This window comes from Pseudorca crassidens, chromosome 1 (assembly GCF_039906515.1).
Source record: "Pseudorca crassidens isolate mPseCra1 chromosome 1, mPseCra1.hap1, whole genome shotgun sequence".
Lineage (NCBI taxonomy): Eukaryota > Metazoa > Chordata > Mammalia > Artiodactyla > Delphinidae > Pseudorca > Pseudorca crassidens.
Genome location: NC_090296.1, coordinates 74867891 through 74891004, shown reverse-complemented (window position 1 = coordinate 74891004; position 23114 = coordinate 74867891). Strand labels below are relative to the sequence as shown.

Below are 23114 nucleotides of genomic sequence, written 5' to 3'. Positions count from 1 at the left end.
ATCAACGCACCCAGGATTCTCCCACACTTACTTTTCTGCTGTTGCTTGACGCTGAACGTGAACGGGAACGGGAACGGGAACGGGACCTGGATTCTGATGTAGACCTGGAGCCCATCTTGGGTCTACCACGAGGGTTGGAATGAGTACCTGCCTGAGATACATCTCTCTGCTTGGATCTTGGAGGTGAATGAGACTGAGAGCCTGAGCTGTCAGGAGAGCGAGATCTTGATCTAGAACTGGAGGATGACGATGAGGAGGATCGGCTAGAGGATGAGTCAGCTGACCGTTTCAATCTGTGGCTTGGGACAAGAGTATGAGAAGCCCTCCTGTCTTCCTTCTGTTCCAAAGATTCCTCCGTGATCCCTTTGGCCAGTGTGAATTCCTCGATTTTTAGAGGGAGTGGTTGAGCTGATTTTTCTGATTCAGTTTCAAGACCCTTCTGGGTTGAGGATTCAGCTTGTGTGCTTTTCTGAACTAGAGGCAGGACACTCTCCTCTGGCACTTTCTCTACTGGAGATTCTACTTTGGTGTCTGCAGGGCTTGACAAAGGAGACAGACCTCCCACCAACTGCACAGTATGCTGAGACAGTAAGAGCTCCCTGGCCTCAGCATCTGTATTAGGAGGAGACAACTGAATAAGGACAGGAGGGGCTGGGCCTTCCATGGGTTCTATTTCTTCTTCACTCTGGAGTTGTGTATTAGGTGGTGGAGAAGATGCTTCCTTGGTAAGTAAAGGTGGGGGAGTCTCCTCCTCACTAGCAGTTTGCTCTGGTTGTAGCACAACAGGGGCCTTCTCCAGATCTTCAGTCAATCGAGGAGGGGAAGGGGACTTGGATTTTTCCTCCAAGCTTTTTGAAGGTTTTATTTCTCTTTCTTCTTCCTCAAGGGGAGAAGCTGTTTTCATCTCTTTCTCCTGCTGATGTCTGGCCAGATGACTTCTTCTGGCCTCTTCCTGGGACCTTGTAACTCTCCCTCCTCTCTCTAACCCCTCCTGTTCCTGGGATCTTATAGTTTGGGATCTCTCATCCATTACCTCCTCAACTTTTACACTGGGCTTCTCTTCCCCCTCTTCTTCCTTAAACTGCTTCAGGACTGGTGCATCCCTAGATTTTTGTCCCTCATCATCATCTTCCTCCTCTTCCTCCTCTTCTTCCTCTTCCTCGTCCTCTTCTTCTTCCTCTTCAGTTTTCAAATTTCGATCTGCTCTGAGCCTCAGATTTCTGGAAGGTGTTTCTTGATCCTCTTCCTCCTCAGCAGCCTGGCTACACTCAGAGAGTTTAGCTGCTCTTGCCTGAAAGAAAAAATATTCAATGGTTCCAAAGTATATTTGCTCACTATCAACAGAGGAGAAAAAGTATCTCACAAGACACACACATGACGAAGAAACTCAATGATATATGCTTTCAGCAACACAGAAAACAAATGCGACAAGAGACATGCGTGACTAGTATGGGCTCTTACAGGAATCAAAATAGAGTGACCAAAAAGAATAAAATAATGAAACTGCTAGTACTTCATTTGTTAGCGTCAAGCTTTAAAAATAAATATAGGGCTTCCCTGATGGCGCAGTGGTTGAAAGTCCGCCTGCTGATGCAGGGGACACGAGTTCGTGCCCCGGTCCGGGAAGATCCCACATGCCGCGGAGCAGCTGGGCCCATGAGCCATGGCCGCTGAGCCTGCGCGTCCGGAGCCTGTGCTCCGCAACAGGAGAGGCCACAGAGGTGAGAGGCCCGCATACCAAAAGAAAGAAAAAAAAAATATATATATATATAAACTGAACATCTAGAAAGGGGGTGGGGGCGGGACTGACCTATTATCAATAAATGCGATTATTTTGATCATCTTTGGGGTATATTTAATTTTTTCCCATTGTTTCTTTTCCACAGTTGTAATTACACTATACATATGCTTTTGTATACTGTTTACTTAACACTGTATCATACAGCTTTAAGGTTTTAATTGAATAATGAATTATATCTTTTCTAATAATGTGCTACCTTAGGAATACAGACCAGCCTACTAACTTTCACAGTTATTTTTTTATTTGTTTTGTTTTTTTTGAGGTACACGGGCCTCTCACTGTTGTGGCCTCTCCTGTTGTGGAGCACAGGCTCCGGACGTGCAGGCCCAGCGGCCATGGCTCACGGGCCCAGCTGCTCCGCGGCATGTGGGATCTTCCCGGACCGGGGCACGAACCCGTGTCCCCTGCATCGGCAGGCGGACTCTCAACCACTGCGCCACCAGGGAAGTCCCACAGTTACTTTTTTATATATTCTTTTAGAAATTCGAAGGCCAGGGACTTCCCTGGCAGTCCAGGGGTTAAGACACCACGCTTCCAAATGCAGGGGATGTGGGTGCGATCCCTTGTCAGGGAACTAAGATCCCACATGCTCACAGCATGGCTAAAAAAGAAATCCAAAGGCCAGAGCAGATATAAATTAGAAAACAAAAAACAAGAAAAATGATTATGAAGAGAAAGGAGATGACTATACAGAAAGCTAGAGAGATACCAACTCTGAAATAGTTTGAGGAAAAAGAGGAGGAGGAGGAGATATCCAAGGCATTACCCAAAGAGGTGAAGGATGCTTTCAGAGGTAACTGAGTTACCTGTCTGACTCTGGATGATCGTCTTTCTCCTTTCCTTGGTTTCTCATCATCAGATTCACCTTTCTCTTCGGAAATAGAGGCGCTTTTTCCTATCAAATGAAAAAAAACCAAGTCAGACTCATAACATGAACATTCATTCAAGACTGCTTTCTAAAATTCAATCGATCAAAGCATATGAGCGGCTCAATACATATCTATATTAATCTCTCTGACTTCTATGTGGAAGAAAAGACTATATAAAGCCCTAAGGGTCAGGGTCATGTTGATAATTCCTGCTATGCACATCTGGAATGTTTTTAATGTCACAAAGCCAATTCACATATTATAAATAATTCAAATAAATGTAAAATAACTACCAAGGGCTTCAAATTGTCTAGCACAAAGTACATTTATTTCTGTAAAATGTTTTGTCACTGAATCAAAGCCCAAGACTTCACTGTGTTCAGTGTCCATTTTTTTGGACTGCCTATTGCCACCACTAGTTTTGACCAAAACATCATGATTAATATACCAGTTTGTAAAACAATTATCTCATGATATAAGTACTTAAGAGAAATGATTTTCAGGGCTCAGGGCTTCAGAAATGGCCCCTCTCAATTATGTTTTATATATGGAGCTCAAGGTGAGATTATTTTAAAGAAAAATAAGCTCTACTATTAAAAGAAAGCTTGTGGACTTCCCTGGCAGTTCAGTGGTTAAGACTCCATGCTTACACTGCAGGGGGCACAGGTTGGTCATTCCAAATAACAACTCCATGTAAAACTGGAAAAAAATTTCACTTACGTTCCATGAAGGAAGGTAACTGTGGGTAAATCACTTAAATAATTTGGGTCTCAGTGTCTTGACTGAGAAAATGGAGGGGATGGACCGGAAGACCTCTACGTTTCCTACCAGTGTTAAAATATTACAGAGTAGCAATGCAAATATTGATGTGAACCAGTTTAGAAAACAGCCTAAATATAATTATATTTCAGATACGTACGATACAGTACAAAAGGTTTAAATGATCCATAAAAACCTGTGCTACTCGAACAGTATTTAAACTAGTGCAAATAAAGCAGATGGTGCGAGCTCTCATCCAAGGTCTTCTCTCTTATTTTATTCCAGCAATCTAAACTAAACTAGTCTCTGCTTCTGTAACTAAAAGAAGAAAAGAAACTTACAGAATGAACTAGAAGACTGCACATATTTCATAAAACTTTACTCCATGATCACTTGATTAACAGGATCTTTGAATATATACCATTTCATATCTGGGTTAGAGAATAAAGACTTGCATTACAGGTGTGTGTACAGGAACTAGGGTTAGGATATTCAGTGACAGGTCAGATTCTTCAGCAAAGATTTAAAGAGTAATCTGTAAGATATTAATAAATAATGTGGTGCCTATAATAATCAATAATTTCATAATTAAATGACCTGGAATAGGTTAAATTACAAAATGAGGAAAAGCAAAAGAAAACCTTTTCCATGAATTTCAGGAAAAGCTCCTTGGCATGTATCAAAATAAGGGAAAGAAGCTGACTTATTGTAGTTTAACAAAAAAGAAAAAAAAAGACAGAGGGTGGAGGGAGGGATGAACAGGCAGAGCAAAGAGGAGTTTTAGGGCAGTGAAAATACCCTGGTATGATACTCTAATGATGGATACATGTCATTATACATTTGTCCAAACCCACAGAATGTACAACATCAAGAATGAACCCTAAGGTAAACTATAGACTTTGGGTGATTATGATGTGTCAGTGTATGTTCACCCATTGTAAAAAATGTACCACTCTGGTGCGGGATGTTGATATTAAGAGAGGCTATGCATACATGGGGGCAGAGGGTGTATGAGAAATCTCTGTACCTTTACGATTTTGCTGTGAACCTAAAACTGCTCTAAAAAAATAATGTCTTAAAAAAAAATCACTATCCAGATGCTCAAGAATTAAAAAAAAAAAAAAAAAAAAGAAGAGGCTTCCCTGGTGGTGCAGTGGTTAAGAATCCATCTGCCAGGGCTTCCCTGGTGGTGCAGTGGTTGAGAGTCCGCCTGTCGATGCAGGGGACATGGGTTTGTGCCCCGGTCCGGGAAGATCCCACGTGCCGCGGAGCAGCTGGGCCTGTGAGCCATGGCCGCTGAGCCTGCGCGTCTGGAGCCTGTGCTCCGCAACGGGAGAGGCCACAACAGTGAGAGGCCTGCGTACTGCAAAAAAAAAAAAAAAGAAAAAAAGAAAAAAAGAAAAAGAATCCACCTGCCAATGCAGGGAACACGGGTTCGTGCCCTGGTTGGGGAAGATCCCACATGCCGCGGAGCAACTAAGCCCGTGCGCCAAAACTACTGAGCCTGCACTCTAGAGCCTGCAAGCTACAACTACTGAGCCCGTTTGCCTGGAGCCCGTGCTCCGCAACAAGAGAAGCCACCGCAATGAGGAGCACGCGCACCACAACGATGAGTAACCCCCGCTCGCCGCAACTAGAGAAAGCTCGTGCGCCACAACTAGAGAAAGCCCGCATGCAGCAACAAAGACCCAACGCAGCCAAAAATAAATAAAATAAATTAAAAGATAAAAATAAAAAGAAGAAGAAAAAGTTACCCAGGTTGGAGGGAAGGTAAAGATTTGAAAATTGCAGATATCTTAAGCTTATAAATAGGCAAAGAAAAGACTGGAAAATTATATAGCAAACTATCAACTGTGGTTATTTTTGTTTGTGGGACTTCTGATGACTTAAAAACCTGTTTAAAGGGCCTATATGGGAAAAGAATCTAAAAAAGAGTGGATATATATGTATAAGCGATTCACTTTACAGTATACCTGAAACTAACGCAACATTGTAAATCAACTATATGCCAATAAAAATTTTTAAAAATTAGGGAATTCCCTTGTGGTCTATTGGTAAGGACTCGGTGCTTTCACTGCCGGGGCCCGGGTTCGATCCCTGGTAGGGGAACTAAGATCCCACGAGCTGCACAGCGCAGCCAAATAAAACAAACGAAAACCTGTTTTTTCCTGTTTTTCCAAAAATTTTCTAATGAATACACACTACTTTTTGTAATAAGAAAACAAACATTTTTAAAACAATAAAATCCTATACCCTGGAGGGAAAACCTACAGGAGAGATTTTCTGATACGCCTCAAATACTACGAACAGTTAAAATTCACAGGCCTAGCCAACCCAAGTACTTGCTTTTACCACTGCAAGTTCTATATAAGAAACATTCTCTTTGTTGTTTATTTTCAACTTAAAAGCAAGTGTTACAAGCACATATACCAAAGATGCTTTGCAGTGAATAACAAAGCACATATATGCTCTGAATAAATAAATGTGATTTTAAGGGGGGAAAAAAGGCACGTACAAAGTTTACCAGAGATAAATGTGCTAAACAGATCAAATAAGAGTTCTGGAGCTGTGATTTTAAAATTAGGTATGCACAAGCAAATAGCCTTTATCTCCATCAATTATAAACTGTATGCTATTCTATTAGATCATAATGTTATTTTGATACTGTAAAACTGCAATGACAGGATTCTAGATGATCCCTCCTCTAGAAGCACTTGCCTAATAAGTCATCAAAGAGGTGTGGGAAAAATGGGAAGGGCTGGTCAGAAAGTTCTGGACATCACTGTTTTGCAAAGAAAATGACAACTGGAGGGGAACCTCAGACATGAAAACAAGAGCCTAGTAAGCAATACAAAATATAAGAAAGAGATGAGGAATTTCTTCCAGCTCCTTGTAAGGAGCTGATGTGATGCAGACAAGGTTCTGGGAAAGGTGCCATCTTCTATTATGTGAACATGGCCACATGAGTGTCTTCAGCCAGATGTTAATAATGTGTGCAGAAACTGAGCACCTTTAGCAAAGAGTGGTACGAATACTGGTAACAGGTTAATAAATGTATTTCAGGAGTTAAAAAGCAAGCCAGGGTGAATGTAAGATTTCTAAGATTCCAAAGCCAGAAGCCTTCAGGAGAGCAAAGGCAGTATAGAATGTATTAAAGTGAAGAATGGGGCCTTCCCTGGTGGTCCAGTGGTTAAGACTCTGTGCTCCCCCAACGTAGGGAGCACAGGTTCGATCCCTGATCAGAGGATCCCGGATGCCGCACAGCTTGGCAAAAAACCCCACAAAAAACCAAACAAAAAAAACAGACTGAAGAATGTTTAAGGGTCATATAGGAAGGTAGTTTCTTCATCTTGGAAAACAAATCCCTGGGCAGGATTTGCAGGATCCAGGTTAGGTAGCTACAGAGATCAGAGCAAAGCCTGTGGCCAGAGGGTATCCTTGGGTATGAAAAAGCAGCAGAAATTAAGAGAATGGAGACCTGGCAATGATGCCAACCCTAAATATGACTCATGTTAGCTGTATAAGTAACTTACCTAACATTTCTTTATAATCTCAGCATCCAGATTTAACACAAGAACAGGAATGAGGGCTAAATGCTCTGTAAGCCAAAGGCTGGCTAAGATCCCCTGGGGCTATACCTTTGCTAATCAATCTGTATTCTGAATATCCATTTTTAAATGTTTTTGTATTTTTCCTCCTAATTTTCCTAGAGTGGGCTCTTTTTGGAAAAATTAACTGAAGATAATAAGGACTGTTGTATACCCAGTCATGATCTAGGAGGCAACTTCTGACTATGGAGGGTGAATACTGACTCCCAACATCTTAGAAAAATCTGAAGAAAGTGATGGAAAGATATGAAGTCAAGAAGGAGAGCCAGGCAGGATTTTATAAACCAATTTTTCCTTCCTATTTGGGATTGTGACTACAGCACATTAATGCGAGGTTGCTGGCATATAATAAGCCAAGGATCTTGATTAACTATAATGCTGAAAAACTATTCTTTCATTTAGTCATTCATAAACTGAGCTGATCAACAGAACTACCAGGGGACTTTTTAAAAATGTAAGGTCTCAGGACTTACATTCTTTGAGATTCTTGGGGCAGGGCCCAGGAATTCATATTCTTAAAAAAAATAATATCCAGGGGCTTCCCTGGTGGCGCAGTGGTTAAGAATCCACCTGCCAATGCAGGGGACACGGGTTCGAGCCCTGGTCTGGGAAGATCCCACATGCCGCAGAGCAACTAAGCCCACGCGCCACAACTACTGAGCCTGTGCTCTAGAGCCCGCAAGACACAACTATTGAAGCCCACGCGCCTAGAGCCCGTGCTCCACAAGAGAAGTCACCGCAACGAGAAGCCTGCGCACTGCAACGGAGAGTAGCCCCCGCTCGCTGCAACTAGAGAAAGCCTGCGTGCAGCGAGGACCCAATGCAGCCAAAATAAATAAATAAATTTATTAAAAAAAAAAAATCCTCAGGTACCACTACTGATTACCAAAATATGTTACTAGGAACCTTAATCAAAACCTTACTAAATAAGGAACCCCAAACATCCAAAGCTAACAAATAAGCTGGAAGCCTAATAGTTTACGAGCCTACGGCAGACTGACGCTGTACACCTGAAAAAAATCTAATTTCTGGGTAAACTCCAGGCATTACTACCGATCCAACCAAGCACTGCTAGAACTCCAAACTACCACTCCATTTAGGACCTTTACCAAATTTTATGCCACATCTGTTATGAAATTCACATTCTAACCAAGATCAGAGGTAGGAAAGTTTATGGATAGAGTATACCGAAGAGGACACACAGCAATTGTTTGTTGTATTCTACAATTTACTACATTCATTTCTTACTTTTTTTTCACCTCTTTCCTTTCACCTGTTTTTTTTCCCCTCCTCCAACAATTACAGCCATAGGCATAGTCCTGCTGAAGACACAAAGCACTTAAGAGACTACTGGCCACCTTCCTCACTCTAAATCTTTACTTGCTTTTGAAACCTTGTATTTATTTCAGGACATTCCTCATTTTCACTTCAAGTTACATTTAGAACAGAAAGAGGCTCTCTCTTTTTCAAGAGTTCCTTATCAAATCATATTGCTATCAAGAATTTTCAATGGTTCCCCCATTACCTTTAAAATTAAATATCACCTTCCTTCCTACCTCTGTGCCTTTGTTCCTTCCTAAAAATACCCTCTTGTCTTCTCTGTGCCAACTCAAATCCTACGTATTTCTAAGGCTCACTCAAATCCTACACCTCCTTCATGAGGCTCTCTCTAATCTCTCTAATCCTCAGAGAATTTTTTACTCTTTGGAATTCCAGTGGTACGTGTGTCCGTACTACTTGTATGTCACCTAAAACATACCATCTTCCATTGTTAGTTTTATGTGCAGTTGTCTTCTCTCTCCCTAATAGATTTTACAATGTGCTGACTCCCCACACACTCTAGCATAGAGACACGTATACAGCAGGAATTCTATACGTAATTTTTTGGCTTATTTTTATTTAAGAAGCAATGCTGACAACTAATTTATAAAAGAGTTTTCCCCTTCCACATGGCTTTACAATTAGGGAAAAAAAGAGTGCTAAGAGCAAAATGAATCAATTGGTGGTTTGCTGTTTTTATTTTGAAGAGAAAAGAGATCTCTAAAAGAAATTATTTCTCTCCCATCATTAAATATCTCCTAAAAATCTGCTTTCCGGAAAGAGTTCCATATTAACCAGAAGAGCTAGCAACTTCTATACATTCTAGAAGTATTAAATATGGAATGATCACCTTCTCCATGACCACTAACATTAACAATCATTCAAAATACTTGTTAATTTACACACTGGTTTACTTTATCTACCTACTATTCACATGTCTTATACGCATGTTCCCCTAAAGGCACACTGTTTTGACAGGTAGTTCCTAGAAGACAAAGGCTGCATTTACAGACTTCTGCTTGAGATACTATGCAAAAGTGGGTGCTTAACGTTTTTTTAAATGTGAAAAAATTAATCTTACCTGAACCAATTCCACACACTGGGTTTGAGCTCCCCGTAATATGCTCAAATAATACTCTGCACTGCCTCTCATAGTACACAGCATAACTCCAGTTAATTATGTAATAATTTGTTTAATGTCCATCTTCTCACTAGACTGTATGTTTCATTATGACAGAGACTTGTCTTTTTCTCTACTATATTCCTGGTGCCTAGCACAAGCCTGGCATACAACAGGCAAGTTTTTACTTGTAAAAACTTGTTGAATGAATTAATAAACTGCAGATGCCCATTTGGGGGGATGACTGGATGTGTAACACACAATATATACAATTGGTGAAGAGATGAAAAAGAGTTTTGACTGTTGCTAAATTCAGAGGCAGAGGAAGTTAGAGAGGTATACAGATGAGAAGAAAAATCAGACTGCCTCATAAAATACTGAGAGGTCAACACAACATAGAGGTGAACGCAGACTTCAAAAAGGACATAATTTCCATGAAAAACAGATGTCAAATAACACTGTCACAGAATTGCCCTGGGACTTTAATGGACGCTTAGCGTGAAAGGAGGTGTAACTACCTCCCCCCACCAACTACGCAGGATTGACAAAACAGCGCAGTGGGGAGGGAGATACGTACTGGGTGAATGTCTGCTGAGCTCCAGCTCTGGTCTCTCCAGGCTGCTCTGAAAGTCAGGAGGCAGCAGGGAAGCCACTCCCTCGGGATGGATCATCTCGTCCTCCGACTCAGCTGAAGCTTCTGCAAAGTACAGATTGGGTCGGGGCAGGGAGGGAGTGAAGGGCTCAGCATGTGGGAATATGTAGAGGAGTGAAGGAGGTCAGGCAAAGTCACGGATACAGAGTATATACTAAAAAGAGCACTGTCCATAGAGAAAAACTCCCTAAGATAAGGCTCTTGTTCATCTAAAGGGTAGCTTAATTTACTTATAACTCTTCCTGTTGGCAGGAATGCTCTTCTAGTCAAGACAGTCAAATTAAGTGTCTTCTTCCCTGACAAAAGGTAAATAGTAACTCACTTGGCTCCATAAACTACCAAAGCAAATAACTGGCAGTCTCAGCCTGACTTATATTCCTGAAACTGCCTAGTGAAACAGGCCCATCTACTCAGTGAAAGGAATAAGCAGGAAGAACTCCTTGTAAGAAGTGACAGTCTGGGCTTACCTTCAAGTTCTGCAGCTTCTCGAGCTTCACGTTCCAGACGCTGCCTAAGCAGCTCCTGCTGCTTTTCCAGATACTGCTTTATGAAACTGTTCTGGCTCATTTCCTCGCCAATCTGTGTAGAAGACATGGAAAAAGATAGTCTAGGAAAACAAACCAGGAAAACGCAAGGTACAAAATTCCATGGAAAGATACGGAAAATGTTGGAGGGCCCTTTTCTAAGCTACTCCTAAGTTGAGGACCAAAATATATAGCCCTACGATTCACAAAAGATGGCAAAGAGGAACTGCACACATAATTTTTTTTTTTTTTGCACACATAATTTTTTATTTTAAATATTCAGTTCCCAGCCAAAGAATGATACACAAATAATTCAAAAAAATAAAAATTCCTATAAAATTATGCCTTTTAGTCTAAATATTTAGATAATCTAAATTATATAAAGATAATCTAAATTTTCCTTTTAATAATATCAAAAACTGAAGGAAAAAAAATACTAGTTCATACTAATTCATCTTTTGTTCACACAAAAGATCAACCTCCACCTATCCAGGAAACATTTTGTTAAACATCTCCAAAATTCAACTACTAGACTTAAAAGCCTGAAAGCAAGAGACTAAGAAAAGGGATTCAGCATTTAGACAGAGTTCTAACTCCATTTTCTTTGGGTGAGAAGAAATCTTTGGTAACAATTTTTAAAATCCAGGAGCTTAATCCCTTTTCCCATTTTTTTCTGCAACACAGACTCCCATGTCACTATTCTGCCCTTCAGCTTTCTCATCACAAGTCCTCTTCCCGAGAAGCTTCTTGCTTAGCAAGTCCTATTAGAACTCCAGAAAAAGGAAAAAAATCTGAATAAATACTTTCTATGTCATTAGTCATCTTTCCTAAGCGTGGTAAATGTTTTTTTTCCCCCCTAAAATAGAGATGAGTCTCTTGGTAGTCAGTGGACACTGATGAAGCGTGGGTTGCAAGTATTAGAGAACGTATGTATTTGTTGCAAAAAACCTATGTTAATAAAAGCAAAACTTCAAAGTTGCAAATGTAATCGGCAAAAGGAATAGAATGGTAAAGTGATTAACTTATGCAGTTTCTTATGCTTGTTAAAATACTTAACCTCTGTAAGCTAGTTAGATTATACTTTCAGCTTCATGAGCTAATAACAAGGGAGTAGGAAAGCTCTCTTGTTTTTCCACTGTATCTTGGGACTTCATCTAGTATTGGAGCTGCACACCACTGCACTAACAAAGACCTGGATTTTTCCTTTAAGTGCATGACACAATATGAGGGGATGTTAAAAGCTGAAAAGAATCTTAGGAGACCACACAGCCTAAGACTTTTTTTTTGAAACTGGGAATGATTTCTTCCAAAGAAATCTTATGCAGAAACTCAATATTCAAAGCAGACAGAAGTAGATCTAATCTAGTTTATGAGAGGAATGTGAACCCCTGCTCATTTGGGAAGAAATTTTCTCTAGGAAGTCTCCAAAAGCAGCTCCACAAGATCCCAACAGAGTAGTTATAAAACTATGGATCTAGTCCAACTCTTTCTCATCTTACACACAGGGAAACTGAGGAAGCCAAGGCCTCCAAAGGTTAAGTTTCTTGCCCAAAGTAACAGCAATTAATGACGTTTAGGAGTAACTGCACGGTTAATATTAAAACTAGCAATGGTGGATGATTTCCAAAGGACTGAATTCTTGGAAAATCTATGTCAACACAAGAATTCTTCTTGATCAGCAAGTATTTTCCTATACTGCCCTGTTGATTGTCTACTCATATCTACATTCAAAGACATCAACTACTTTTTCCAAATTGATGTCAAACAAATGCCTTCAGATCCTTGTACTCCACTTAATCAACTAGAGCCACATCTTTCTGAACACACCGTTTCAAGAATCAGAAATTAACTAACAGCTCTTCTGATTCGTGAATTCTTTATTAGAATTCAACTGTCCTAGTATGAAAACATTTTCAACCCAGGGAACTGAGGAAAATACTGGTGAGAAATCAAGCATCAAATATACAACATCATGTCCTTCCATGTCTCCGTGCATCCAAAGAGCCCCCCCTTCTACTGAACCTTCTTTCTTACCTGGGAATTTGGCTGGAATGCAGCATGGGGTGTTGAGTGTTTCTGTAAATTTTCTAGCATTAGAGCCTGGTACAGAGAAGGGCAAAAGTCAGAAACCAGGAGGAAAAAAACCCTCCCCCAATCTCTTCATCAAAGGCAATGACTAACCGTACACACTTAAACTGTACTCCTCTTCCAGGGACCTAAAAGCCCTTTACTAATTCCGTCCTCATTCGTCTTCAGAAGACCCTTAAAGGTAGCCATGGTTACTGCTCCCAAATGTACAGATGTAAAATGCAGGCATATTGGGAAAATGTGGCTATGCAATAAAATCAGTGACAGTGACAGAACCAGTACTACAATCCCTATTATCTTCTGCACTTCTGAGTAGTGTCCCTTCTAAATCTGGCCCTTCACTTCAAATATTCAAACCAGGTTCAAATACATGAAACCAACATGGTTTTGGCCTGACTGAATTCCTTGGTCAGTTACCCAGGACTAGATCTACTTGAGTGAACTTGTATCGTTTCCAAAAGAGTGGCACCTAGATTTACCAAATTTATAAAAATTTCAGAGGAGGCTACAGAACAAAATGACCACAGACTCTATAAACTGTGTCCTGATCCAATCCCTCCACACACGGAACTGTCAGCTTCAATGTAAGCAACGGTTTGCCAACTTAACCCTTGAGCCAACCCAGCCCGAATCTGTTACTCTTCACGTATCCTAACTTACCCTAGTTAAAACCAAGAAATCCACACCTTCCCTCCGCTTACACCAAACCTATACACACCAATCCATCCATCTACCTCTTGACAATCCCACCCTAATCTACTCAAACCGATTCAAAACCCCAACACATACCAGCCCGCCTCACCTCTCTCACCAATAATCACCAAACTCTTATCCACCCGAATTGCTTCTGGACGCCCTATAAATTATACAGCCCTCCCTAACCAAGTCCCTTCAGATCAAGGTTTCTCTTCATCTCACCTCCTAATCTAATCAAGCAGACATTTTTGCCCTACCCCAATTCTATTCTTTGCGATACCGATAGCAACCCCTCATCCCCTCTGCCCAACTAAACACCTAACTCCGACCTAGCCCATCTCGCCCCCCTCAGGCCAGCAACGCCGGTGGTTGTAGTGGGATTTAACTCCTTCTGCAGCGCATGCGCCGAAACCACAGACACAAACAAGGAGGGGGTGGGGGAGGAGGAAGGAGCTTAAGACACTCCGGGAGAGTAGCGCGCACCCTCCCATTTTGGGATCGCGCCGCTACCGTTAAGGCGGGAACCAGCGCTATTTCCACTCCAGCGCGAGCCTCCCCAACCACCGTGCGCGCGGATCCGGAGGCTGGCGCTGGCGGCCTGAGCGAGCTCGCGCCGAGCTCGGACACTGCGCCTGCGCCGCGGCAGAGACTCGGCTCTACCGGGTCAGCTCCCCTCCGACACCCCGGCAACGCCGTCTACTCACCCCTTTGAGCCGCTTGACCAGGGCACTCTTCTGCCCGCTCTTGGCTAGGCCTCGCTGCTCCAGTGCGGCCTTCAGGTCGGTCACCCGCAGCGCCTGAAGAGGCTTCCCGTCCAGAGTCACCTCCTCCAGCTCCGCCATCTTGCGTGAGGTACTCGGGTCCGTCCCGACGGCTTCGGGCATCTTCGGTAATTTCCGCCAACGCCCTTCGAACGTACCGAGTTGGCCCCGCCCACTTCCATAGTCAACCCCTCGATTACCACTCAGAACTCCCCGGGTTCCTCCGGAAATTCTCGGGTGTTTCCGTCTCCACATCGGCACCAATTGGTTCTTTCCATCCTCCTAGTCGCTCCCCCTCCCTCATCCTGCTTTCAGAGCTCGGTTCTCTTCGTCTTACCGAGGCTTTGAATCGAATCTGTTCGGAAGCTCTCGACTCTGGCATAACCATAATCGGAATTATTCGGCTATCTCCGGACCTAAGGCTGAGACGCTGTGGCGCTTGGGTGTTTGGGGCTGGTCCGGGACCGGAAGTGCGTGGGCTTCCCGGCTGGCCCTCCTTAGGGTTTTTAGGAAACCTGGAAGCGGCGGCGATAGTTGAAGTCTAAACACTCTTGTGACGGTCTCCGGGTGCCCTGTGAGAGGAAAGGGGAGGTAAGCGGGGTAGAAGTACCTCCCTGGGCCGGGTCAGACTCGGTGTTTACGGGCTGCCCTTAGTAGGGCAAGCCTCCCGCTCCCCTACGGAAACAGCTGCCGCCTCCCATCCTCCGAATCCCCGCCACTCCCATCTAAGGCTACGTTGCTCTTTGGGACCACGGAATGCCAGGCTCCGTGGCCTCCAAAGTGGCAAGCGGCAGCACCGTGTCTTTCGACCCAGCCTGTGAACTAATTCGTGATAATTGAACTTGAGCTTGCCGTGGAAGCCGTGTCGCGAGACTCGGGAAAAGTTAGCCCTTTCTTCGAGTAAGAGAATAAAATTCCTTTAGGAGGAATTGCTTCTTGTAGGGCCACTGTGAAAAGGCAACCTCGGCTGGACCGTTTTGGTACAGAACTGATGTTAATTGCTTCGGGGTTCCTTTGTCACTACAAACACTCCAACTTAGAGCAGAAGAAACACAAACAGTAAAATAGGTCGTAAACAAGTAGTTTGTTTTCCTTGTTAGAGATTCAAACTGTGGGATTTGAAAACTATTCAAGTTGGCTGACCTTCCAGTTGCATTAGTGATGCGAATCAATGGCAAGTCATCAATAGGTATTATATTAAACATGAAGGAAAATTGTTCAGACATGAATTGTCACACAGCTACAACAGTATAACAGTTGTTAGATCCCTAAGCCAACAAACCAATCAGACTGTTTTTTCAGTACTGAATAAACACTTGGCTTCTTCTGTTTTTCTTACTTTGTTATCTTATTTTGGACAAGGCGCCTTCACTAACTCTGCTCTTTAATTTTTCCTGGTGCTTTACAGGAAATATAAGAAAATAATGGAGTTATGAAGTTCTTGGCATATTTCAGAGGCTACATGCACATTGCGGAGAAGGCTCTTTCGTCATATATGATGTTTTCCCTTTCTTTTTTTTCCTTCTGTTGATAGCTCTGGAATGATTAGCATCTAGGCCCTGACCAGCTGCTTGGTAAATTAAAAAATGTGTACCTTTTTTTCATTTTAGGGAAGATGTGTTGGACCAATATTAATCGTTGGTTTTTTTTCTTTACTGAATCTGGAACATAGAATTAGGTGGTAAAGAATGAACAAGGAATACTTTGGTTATTTTTGGATTGTTTATAAGAATGATGGAGGGAGGCAGTGGTTGGGAAGGGTAATGGGTTTGAAAACGAGAGAGGAAGGTTGGCAAATAATGAAATTAGGTTATTCTTGAGTACCTTGTCTAAGTTGGATAATAACCTAAATAAAGGACCCTGTTGTTTTTCTGTAAACCAAATTGGTGAAAAGTAATTTTCTTTGTAGACACTGATGGAGTGTGATAAGATTCTGTGTTGTTGGGAAGCTGTATTTTGGTTGCTCTATCCAGAGAGTATATAACAGTGCTCTTATGTTTCAGGATGCCACTGGGATCATCTTCCTCTTCGATGCCGCTACCCTTCCCTTCTCCCTTACCCTCGGTACCAGACAATATTTCTAACTCTTCCCCTCCCCCAATGTCTTACATCACTTCCCAGGAGATGAAGTGTATTCTTCACTGGTTTGCCAGCTGGTCAGGTCCTCAGCGTGAACGTTTCCTACAGGACCTGGTAGCTAAGGCAGTACCGGGAAAATTGCAGCCACTGCTGGAAAGTCTGGAGCAGCTTAGCGTGTCTGGAGCAAACCGACCACCTTGTATCTTTGAGTGCCAGCTACGTCTTTGGGATCAGTGGTTTCGAGGTTGGGCTGAGCAGGAGCGCAATGAATTTGTCAGGCAGCTGGAGATCAGTGAGCCAGACTTCGTGGCAAAGTTTTACCAAGCAGTGGCTGCTACCGCTGGTAAAGACTGATAGGCATTAAAATCAAAGAAGATAACCAGAGCTAATGGAGCCGAGGCCACAACTTTACCATGAGAACTTCAAATGTATCACTTAAAGGCCTGGGGATGGTGTCCCGATCAGCTGACTGAACTTGCTGACCAATACAAGCCTGGTGATTTCAACAGCCGATCAACTGGATTCCTAGTGTAAATGTTTTCCATCTAAGCAAATCCAGATCAGCAATCTGTCTCCTAGCTTACTTGCTTCCAAGAGATGTCAAACCCTCAAGAATTTAAAGGCTGCTTTTACAACTATAACCGAAAGGAATCTACACATTATAACTCAAGCCTACTGCCGGCCCATAGGGGTATAAAATAGAGCCCTTCTACTCCAGAAACAAGAGAGAAGGACAATAAAAGGTCATGTTCTTATAATTTAGCTGGATTCAGATGGCTGCTTTCACCACTGTTACCAAATTCTGGCATAATTATGTGATATCCCAACTACTAGCTTTCCTAGTGATGATTTAGTAAACTTATGGAAAAATCAGGAGGTGGAGATAATTAGCTACTCCTTCCTCCACACTGATGTTGGTATGAATCCAAGTAGCAATGATTTTTTTCTAAAGTATATATGACATCCTTGGAGCTGGTAGCAGATGTTCCTATTCTATAAGTTTGCTTTACAACAATATGAAAACAAGTGACATTCTTTACAGGTTGAAGGGTTTATTTTTTGTATCAAAATAAAGAACAGATTTTCAGAACCGTAAGTCTTTACCTTTTTTTCATTGCAAGGCTAGTGTAATGTTGATATACACAGAAGGAGGCATTCTGAGAAAAGTAGAACTTAAGTATAGACAATAGATCGACTTTCCATCCAGTTTCTCCTAAGAAATCATCTCTGCCCTAACCTGTGTCATGCTCTGGGTAACATCACACCTCACTCATTCCTCCAACTGGGCCCCCTGTTGCGCCTTGGGGCTCTAGTGAATGGTAAGGGGCAGAAGGTCCCACCTGAAGAGTAGCTCGTTTCTGATAGGCCATGGTTCCCAGTGCAACCACCAGGATAAGCGACATTAGGCAGAGTCCCATGGACAGACCGAGGTGGGTCATGGAAGGATTATGGTCTGAGGTAACTAGAAACCTAGGGATGTAGGGGTAATATTTGGCCTGGAATAATGCCTAGGCCTAGGAGGTAAAGTGCCCTACCTTTATTTTAACACCTAGAACTCATTCTTCATCCAAACAGTAAGCTGAACGGGAAATCAGTAAGGGGATATAGAACCTGAAAGGAAGACTGCCAGCAACTTAAATTGTTGGAAGGAGGAAATGGCTTAGGGGAAGAGTTAAGACTATAGTGTTCAGGCAAGTTGCCTGGGTAGTGCTTAAGAAAAGAAAGGGGGAATTCCCTGGCCATCCAATGGTTAGGATTCTGCGCTTCCACTACAGGGGGCCCAGGTTAGATCCACAGTCAGGGAACTAAGATCTCGCAGGCTGCATGGTGTGGCCAAAAAAGAAAAAAAAATTCATTAAAAAGAAAAGAAGGGGACTAGGACCCCTATGTCCTAGAGATAGGTGAACTCTATTACTGCTGGGGAGAGAGGTGTCCCATGGTGATAGGCACCATGTTAGGGATCCTTGTTTTCTGAAATATTAACTGTATAGGACAGTGTATGTATGAATGAGTGTTTAATATAGTTTCAAATATCTGCATTCCAGGAATTTGAAAGAAAACTCCTTGGAATGTTATCTTACTTGCTGTATTCTATGGTAAAGGTGGCTCCTCCATAATATACTTCTAGAGGTTTCTTCCAGAGAGTCAGGGTCAGGGCCCTGTGCAGCATACCAGCTGAAGGCCCTTGGCAGCCAGGGGATTTCCACATATGCACAGTGAAGACCAGACTGGTGGTAATCAAGAGACTGTGGAAATAGCGCCAAATGGACGTTTGGATCTCTTAATGGAAGTATAGTCCCTGGAAGAGTATATCTCATGAAACAGGTGCAGGCTTGGGACTGGGATGAACGGAAGGTCTTTAGAGGAGGGTTATCAAGTAAAGGACTTGAACATTCTCCTTGGCCCACTGTATAAACCCTTAGCCTGAACCATTGATTTACCCACCAGTGCTCACCAGAGCCTTGTAGGACTGCTTCAGTTAGCTCTTCGCCCTCTTCCTTCCCCAGGGAGTGGCCTGGGGGGGCCCAGCTAAATAATAGGTCAGGTTGAAAGACTTATAGCTGGGTAAGTAATATTGATAGCATCGGTACCTTCATTTGTGTAACAGAGCCAACCCCAGGGACAGAAGAGATGATCATTGTTCCCAGGTATCTACAAAGAAATATGTAGCAGGGTATAGTTATAGCCTCAGTCACCTGCTCAAGCCCTCCTTCTAAGGAAAATGTACATTCTAAATCAGATTCATGGACTCAGTAGGGTACTTAGTAAAAAATAAATAAACATCAATAAAGAAGCTACAGGGATATATCGTACAGCACAAGGTATAGAGCCCATATTTTATAATAACTTTAAATGGAGTATAATCTATAAAAATATTGAATCACTATGTTGTACATCTGAAACTAATATAATATTGTAAATCAACCATACTCCAATAATAATAAAAAATTTAATGAACATCAAAACACATTGGATGGTACTACCATAAGAGCACTTCCAAACTTTTTGCCAGTGTGCTACAGCTATTCCACTTCTGATACCCACCTGAATAGCCTTTCCTGGAAGGCATGGGACCCAGGGTGATCCTTCCACCTGCACCTTGTACACTCCCCTCTCTGTGCACTGATGTAAGTAGCAGTGGCCAGGGGGTTTGCTTCCTTGAGGTGTGGGATCTGAGAGGGATGCCTGATCTTGTCCCCAGGAAGCATCTGTGAAGTGAGGTTGGCAAGGAAGCAACAACTATGGGGATGGTAGATCTCCCCATGGGGATTCTCCGCCCCAGGTGGGAATCCATTTTCCTTCCTCCAGCATTCACTCTGAAGGGCAGGGCAGAAGGTAGAATACTGTTTGTCCAGATGCCTTAGAAGGAGACTCCTCTCCAGCCCCACTCGGTTTCATTCCCCATTCTCTAGTCTACCCACCCCATTGGCCAAGAGCTGATACCTGCATCAGCCTTCCAGCATGAGGTCTGAGGAGCAGCTTCCCTTGTCCAGGTGCAGGTAGTGGCAGCCCAGTCTGCTGTGTGTAGGGGACGGTAGAGTGACACTAGAATCACTGACAGCTGTGCAGCCCCTCAGCACACGCACTTGCCAGTACAGAAGAAGTCTGAGGTGCCATTTCCACAGGTGGTCACCAGGCCAAATTCCAGGCCAGACCCTGCTTGAGAGATAGAAGAGCCCTCAGAAGAAATGAAGCCCCCAGACCCGTCAGGGCCAGCCATGCTCACAGCTTCAATTACACTTTAGCAGCAGATAATCCCTTCCAACCTCTCTCACTCCCCTGAAGCTGACTCGGGTCATGAGTGCCCTCTGCAATTCTCCCTTATTTCTGACCCCAGCCCCAAAACAGCTCCTCTGCTGTGCTGTGGTTGACCTGGTACCAGCCTGAGTCTTTGAAGGCAGCGAGAGTGATTGAGTCAAGCCGAGTGTGCTGGGCGCCATCGTAGGTAGCAGTCATTATACAGTTCTGGAGTAGTCAGGCCTCCCAGTGTGAAGACAAAGGGCCCCTTGGGAGGAGATAGCTGGTGCCACCTGACCGTTCCCTCTTCCTTCCATCACCCCAAAGTGTTCTCATCCTCACCTCTTCTTCCAAGGGAGTGCCCAGTGAAACCCCTAGCAGTCCCAAGTGTTGGGCCAGGCTGTGCTGAGAAGCAGCTGTCCCCACTCATCTCGCCTTGTCACTTGTTGACTTGTAGAACAGTTCTCGCTGAGTATAAAAAGGGAAGAAGGCATCTGAGGAGAGGGAGACCTCAGAAGGGTCAGGAAGAGTTGAAAGGAAGGAGTTGGTGAGAGAACAGTGGTTCTCTCTGGTTGATGTTGTGAGGAGACATTGTCCTCATTCCTCTCATTTACCTCTGGGTCCTGAAGGGCAATCCCTCCATTTCTCGAAGAGCTGTCCAGAGAAACCCAGGGCATGGAGCAGTTCATGGAGTGTGGCCTGAGGACAAATGACTGCAGAGTGAAGGGGACCGCAGTAGGACGGACTGCACTCTCTCGCCCCTCTGCACAATCAGCTCTTCTTAGAGCTGGAGGTACCTTCTATTGCACACTGAGGAGGTCCTTCCACTTCATGGGAAGCTGAGTGAGCTGTGCTCGCTCCCTCCCCAACCTGTTTGCTTCTTCCTATTCATCATGCAGCAGTCACCATGACCATGTCACTGTGGCTGAGGCTGGGGCTGGTGAGATGGGCACAGAAGACAATCGTACCAGCAAGGGGCCTGTCTTCTGAGTCCAGCTGGCAGCAGGCAGCATAGGTTACGATAGAGGGCTGTGGATGGGCCAGGACAAGGTGAGGGCGGAAAGGAGGGGACTGGGGTAACGCAGAAGTCTTCCTGAAAATGGAGGCCCAGGAAACTTGGCAGGGGTGGTACCAAGGGATGGCTTGGAGGTTTTTCAGCCCCCAACCAAACTTCATCAGCATGCCCCAAGTTACCCCAAATAAGCACAATTTTGGGGGGGGGGCTGTGCCACGCGACTTGTGGGATTTTATTTATTTTTAAATCTTCTATTTATTTAACTTTATTTTTGGCTGCGTTGGGTCTTCGTTGCTGTGCAAGCTTTCTCTAGTTGCAGTGAGCGGGGGCTACTCTTCGTCCCAGCGCGCGGGCTTCTCATTGCGGTGGCTTCTCTTGCTGCAGAGCACGGGCTCTAGGCACGCGGGCTTCAGTAGTTGTGGCTCATGGGCTCAGTAGTTGTGGCTCGTGGGCTCTAGAGAGCAGGTTCAGTAGTTGTGGCACACGGGCTGAGTTGCTCTGCGGCACGTGGGATCTTCCCGGACCAGGGATCAAACCTGTGTCCCCTGCGTTGGCAGGTGGTTTCTTAACCACTGCGCCACCAGGGAAGTCCAATTTAATAAAAACTGCTTGTATGCTCCCTACCCTTTCCCATGACATTTAAGATTGAGAAGCAGAGCCGGGCAAAGGAATTTGATTTGAACCTCACCTCTTGGTGGCACTTGGAAGTGTGGGCAACCCACACATACAGGAGAAAATCAGTGTTTTGGACCCCAGACCCACCTGGCTGGATTAGCTGTGAGGGTTCCTGCTCTGGCCACAAGGCATAACCACGGAGATGGGCATCAGGGATGTGACAGCGAGTGAAATGTCACATCTGGCTTAGTGGACGGTTAGAATAGGGAGTCTTCTCCCCTGCTCTCCTCCAGTCTCTGATTTAATAAATTGTCAGGGGGAGAGGGGGCTCAGGGATCTGCACTGTTAAGAAGCACCTTAAGTAATTCTGATGCTGGTGGTCTTGTAGAGATCTAGGCAAGCTAGAGATCTTCAGATCCCCAAATCTGCTAAGTCATTCTCACCTTGGCCCCCAAGCAACTCTGTCCTTGGTATCCTGGTTTCAGGAGGCTGCACCTGGCAAGAATGAATACCTGTAGGTGAGCTGGAGACATTTCTGGGTATCCCTGAAGAGGTGTTGTATACACTCTCAATGACATGAACTCACCTGTGGTAGTTTGGGGTGTCTGGGTCTCCTCAGACAGCATGGCAGTACTGTGCAGGGTCTCGACGCAGAAGCAGGGGTCCTTGCCTTGGAGGGGCTTAACAAGATGATAGATCAGTTTCACCTCAACATCCTAGACGTCAGTTTCTTTTCTGTGTGGCCTTGCTGCACTAGCCCTCTATGCCCCTCAGTCCTCCGGAGCCCTCTGCTCTCCCACTCACCTGCTAGGACACCCTGGAGCCGCTGAGCAGCCTCTCGCCCTGCCGCCAGGGCTTGGGATCCCCCTCTCACCCTGCCTCCCTCAGGACCCCAAGCTCCCTCTGATATAGGATCTCCCATATGGCAGGTTTGGATTCGGAGAGGTTGAGGATCCTGGAGCCAGGGAGGGTGAGGAAGGAAGAACGGAAATTTGGGGGAAGTCGGGAGAAACAGGACCTGAGAAAGCTCAAACGTGTGTCTTGTCATGTAGACACCTCCCCAGGGGGAGCAGCTGCAGCAGCAACGTCTTGCAAACATCTTTCCATAGGCTGCCCTGGATCCAGCCTTCTACTCCCTTTTTCCCCGCCTTACTTATTTCTGGCTTTCCTCTCTTGACCATCTCTTTCCAAAGCTCCTCCACCATGCTTGCATTATTTTGTCAATATTTGAGTGTTGTTGAGTAAATCTATAGCTCCTGCCAAGAGGTCCGATGTGAACTACTACAAGGGCCAAAGCTGCAGCCCCCCACCTCTCCTCCCTGGGGTGCCAGAAGTAGAGAGCTGGAGGGGGGCAGTATTCATTCCTGAGGACTCAACTGACCTTTCCAAAGAGAAGCCTGCCTCATCCATGAAGGAACTCTCCTATCCCTCTTCCGTCTCAGCCTGATTCTTCTGCCATTCTGAGTGGA

The 23114-nt window shown here is 44.2% G+C and overlaps 3 protein-coding genes across 9 annotated transcripts in view; 1 reads left to right on the top strand and 2 right to left on the bottom strand.

Annotated features, from left to right (window-relative positions):
* Positions 1 to 14468, bottom strand: part of ACIN1 (apoptotic chromatin condensation inducer 1) — a 33099-nt gene extending 18631 nt beyond the window's left edge. For 5 of the 6 annotated variants that reach the window (XM_067740514.1, XM_067740533.1, XM_067740524.1 and 2 more), the window contains exons 1-6: positions 14142 to 14468; positions 12688 to 12753; positions 10597 to 10708; positions 10055 to 10174; positions 2608 to 2696; positions 32 to 1291 (exon numbers count right to left, since the gene is read on the bottom strand). In XM_067740514.1, coding sequence (XP_067596615.1) covers positions 32 to 1291; positions 2608 to 2696; positions 10055 to 10174; positions 10597 to 10708; positions 12688 to 12753; positions 14142 to 14453 — 1959 coding nt within the window. In that variant the 5' untranslated portion in view covers positions 14454 to 14468. The remainder of the gene's footprint in view (positions 1 to 31; positions 1292 to 2607; positions 2697 to 10054; positions 10175 to 10596; positions 10709 to 12687; positions 12754 to 14141) is intronic. The other variant, XM_067740552.1, reaches the window with a different exon arrangement.
* Positions 14469 to 14594: 126 nt separating this feature from the next.
* Positions 14595 to 17367, top strand: C1H14orf119 (chromosome 1 C14orf119 homolog). 2 transcript variants are annotated; one of them, XM_067740813.1, is made up of 3 exons: positions 14595 to 14789; positions 15607 to 15772; positions 16202 to 17367. In XM_067740813.1, exon 3 carries the CDS (start codon positions 16203 to 16205, stop codon positions 16629 to 16631), a length of 429 nt encoding a protein of 142 aa, XP_067596914.1. In that variant the 5' UTR covers positions 14595 to 14789; positions 15607 to 15772; position 16202; the 3' UTR covers positions 16632 to 17367. The 2 variants fall into 2 exon arrangements, with proteins under 2 accessions (XP_067596914.1, XP_067596907.1); XM_067740806.1 differs by lacking the exon at positions 15607 to 15772.
* On the bottom strand, positions 17335 to 22850 carry CIROP (ciliated left-right organizer metallopeptidase). The gene is given in 18 exon segments (XM_067725789.1): positions 17335 to 17747; positions 18359 to 18557; positions 18733 to 18824; positions 18826 to 18929; positions 19323 to 19426; positions 19429 to 19594; positions 19700 to 19796; positions 19865 to 19934; positions 20111 to 20416; positions 20419 to 20495; positions 20638 to 20714; positions 20922 to 21044; positions 21719 to 21886; positions 22089 to 22140; positions 22232 to 22325; positions 22450 to 22602; positions 22605 to 22679; positions 22682 to 22850. Coding segments are annotated over 18 exon segments (2337 nt in total). The 3' UTR covers positions 17335 to 17536.
* Positions 22851 to 23114: the final 264 nt, after the last annotated feature.

Bases quoted from the DNA above. Each gene is read 5' to 3' on its own strand.
- C1H14orf119 (XM_067740806.1), top strand. From the start codon at position 16,203: ATGCCACTGGGATCATCTTCCTCTTCGATGCCGCTACCCTTCCCTTCT.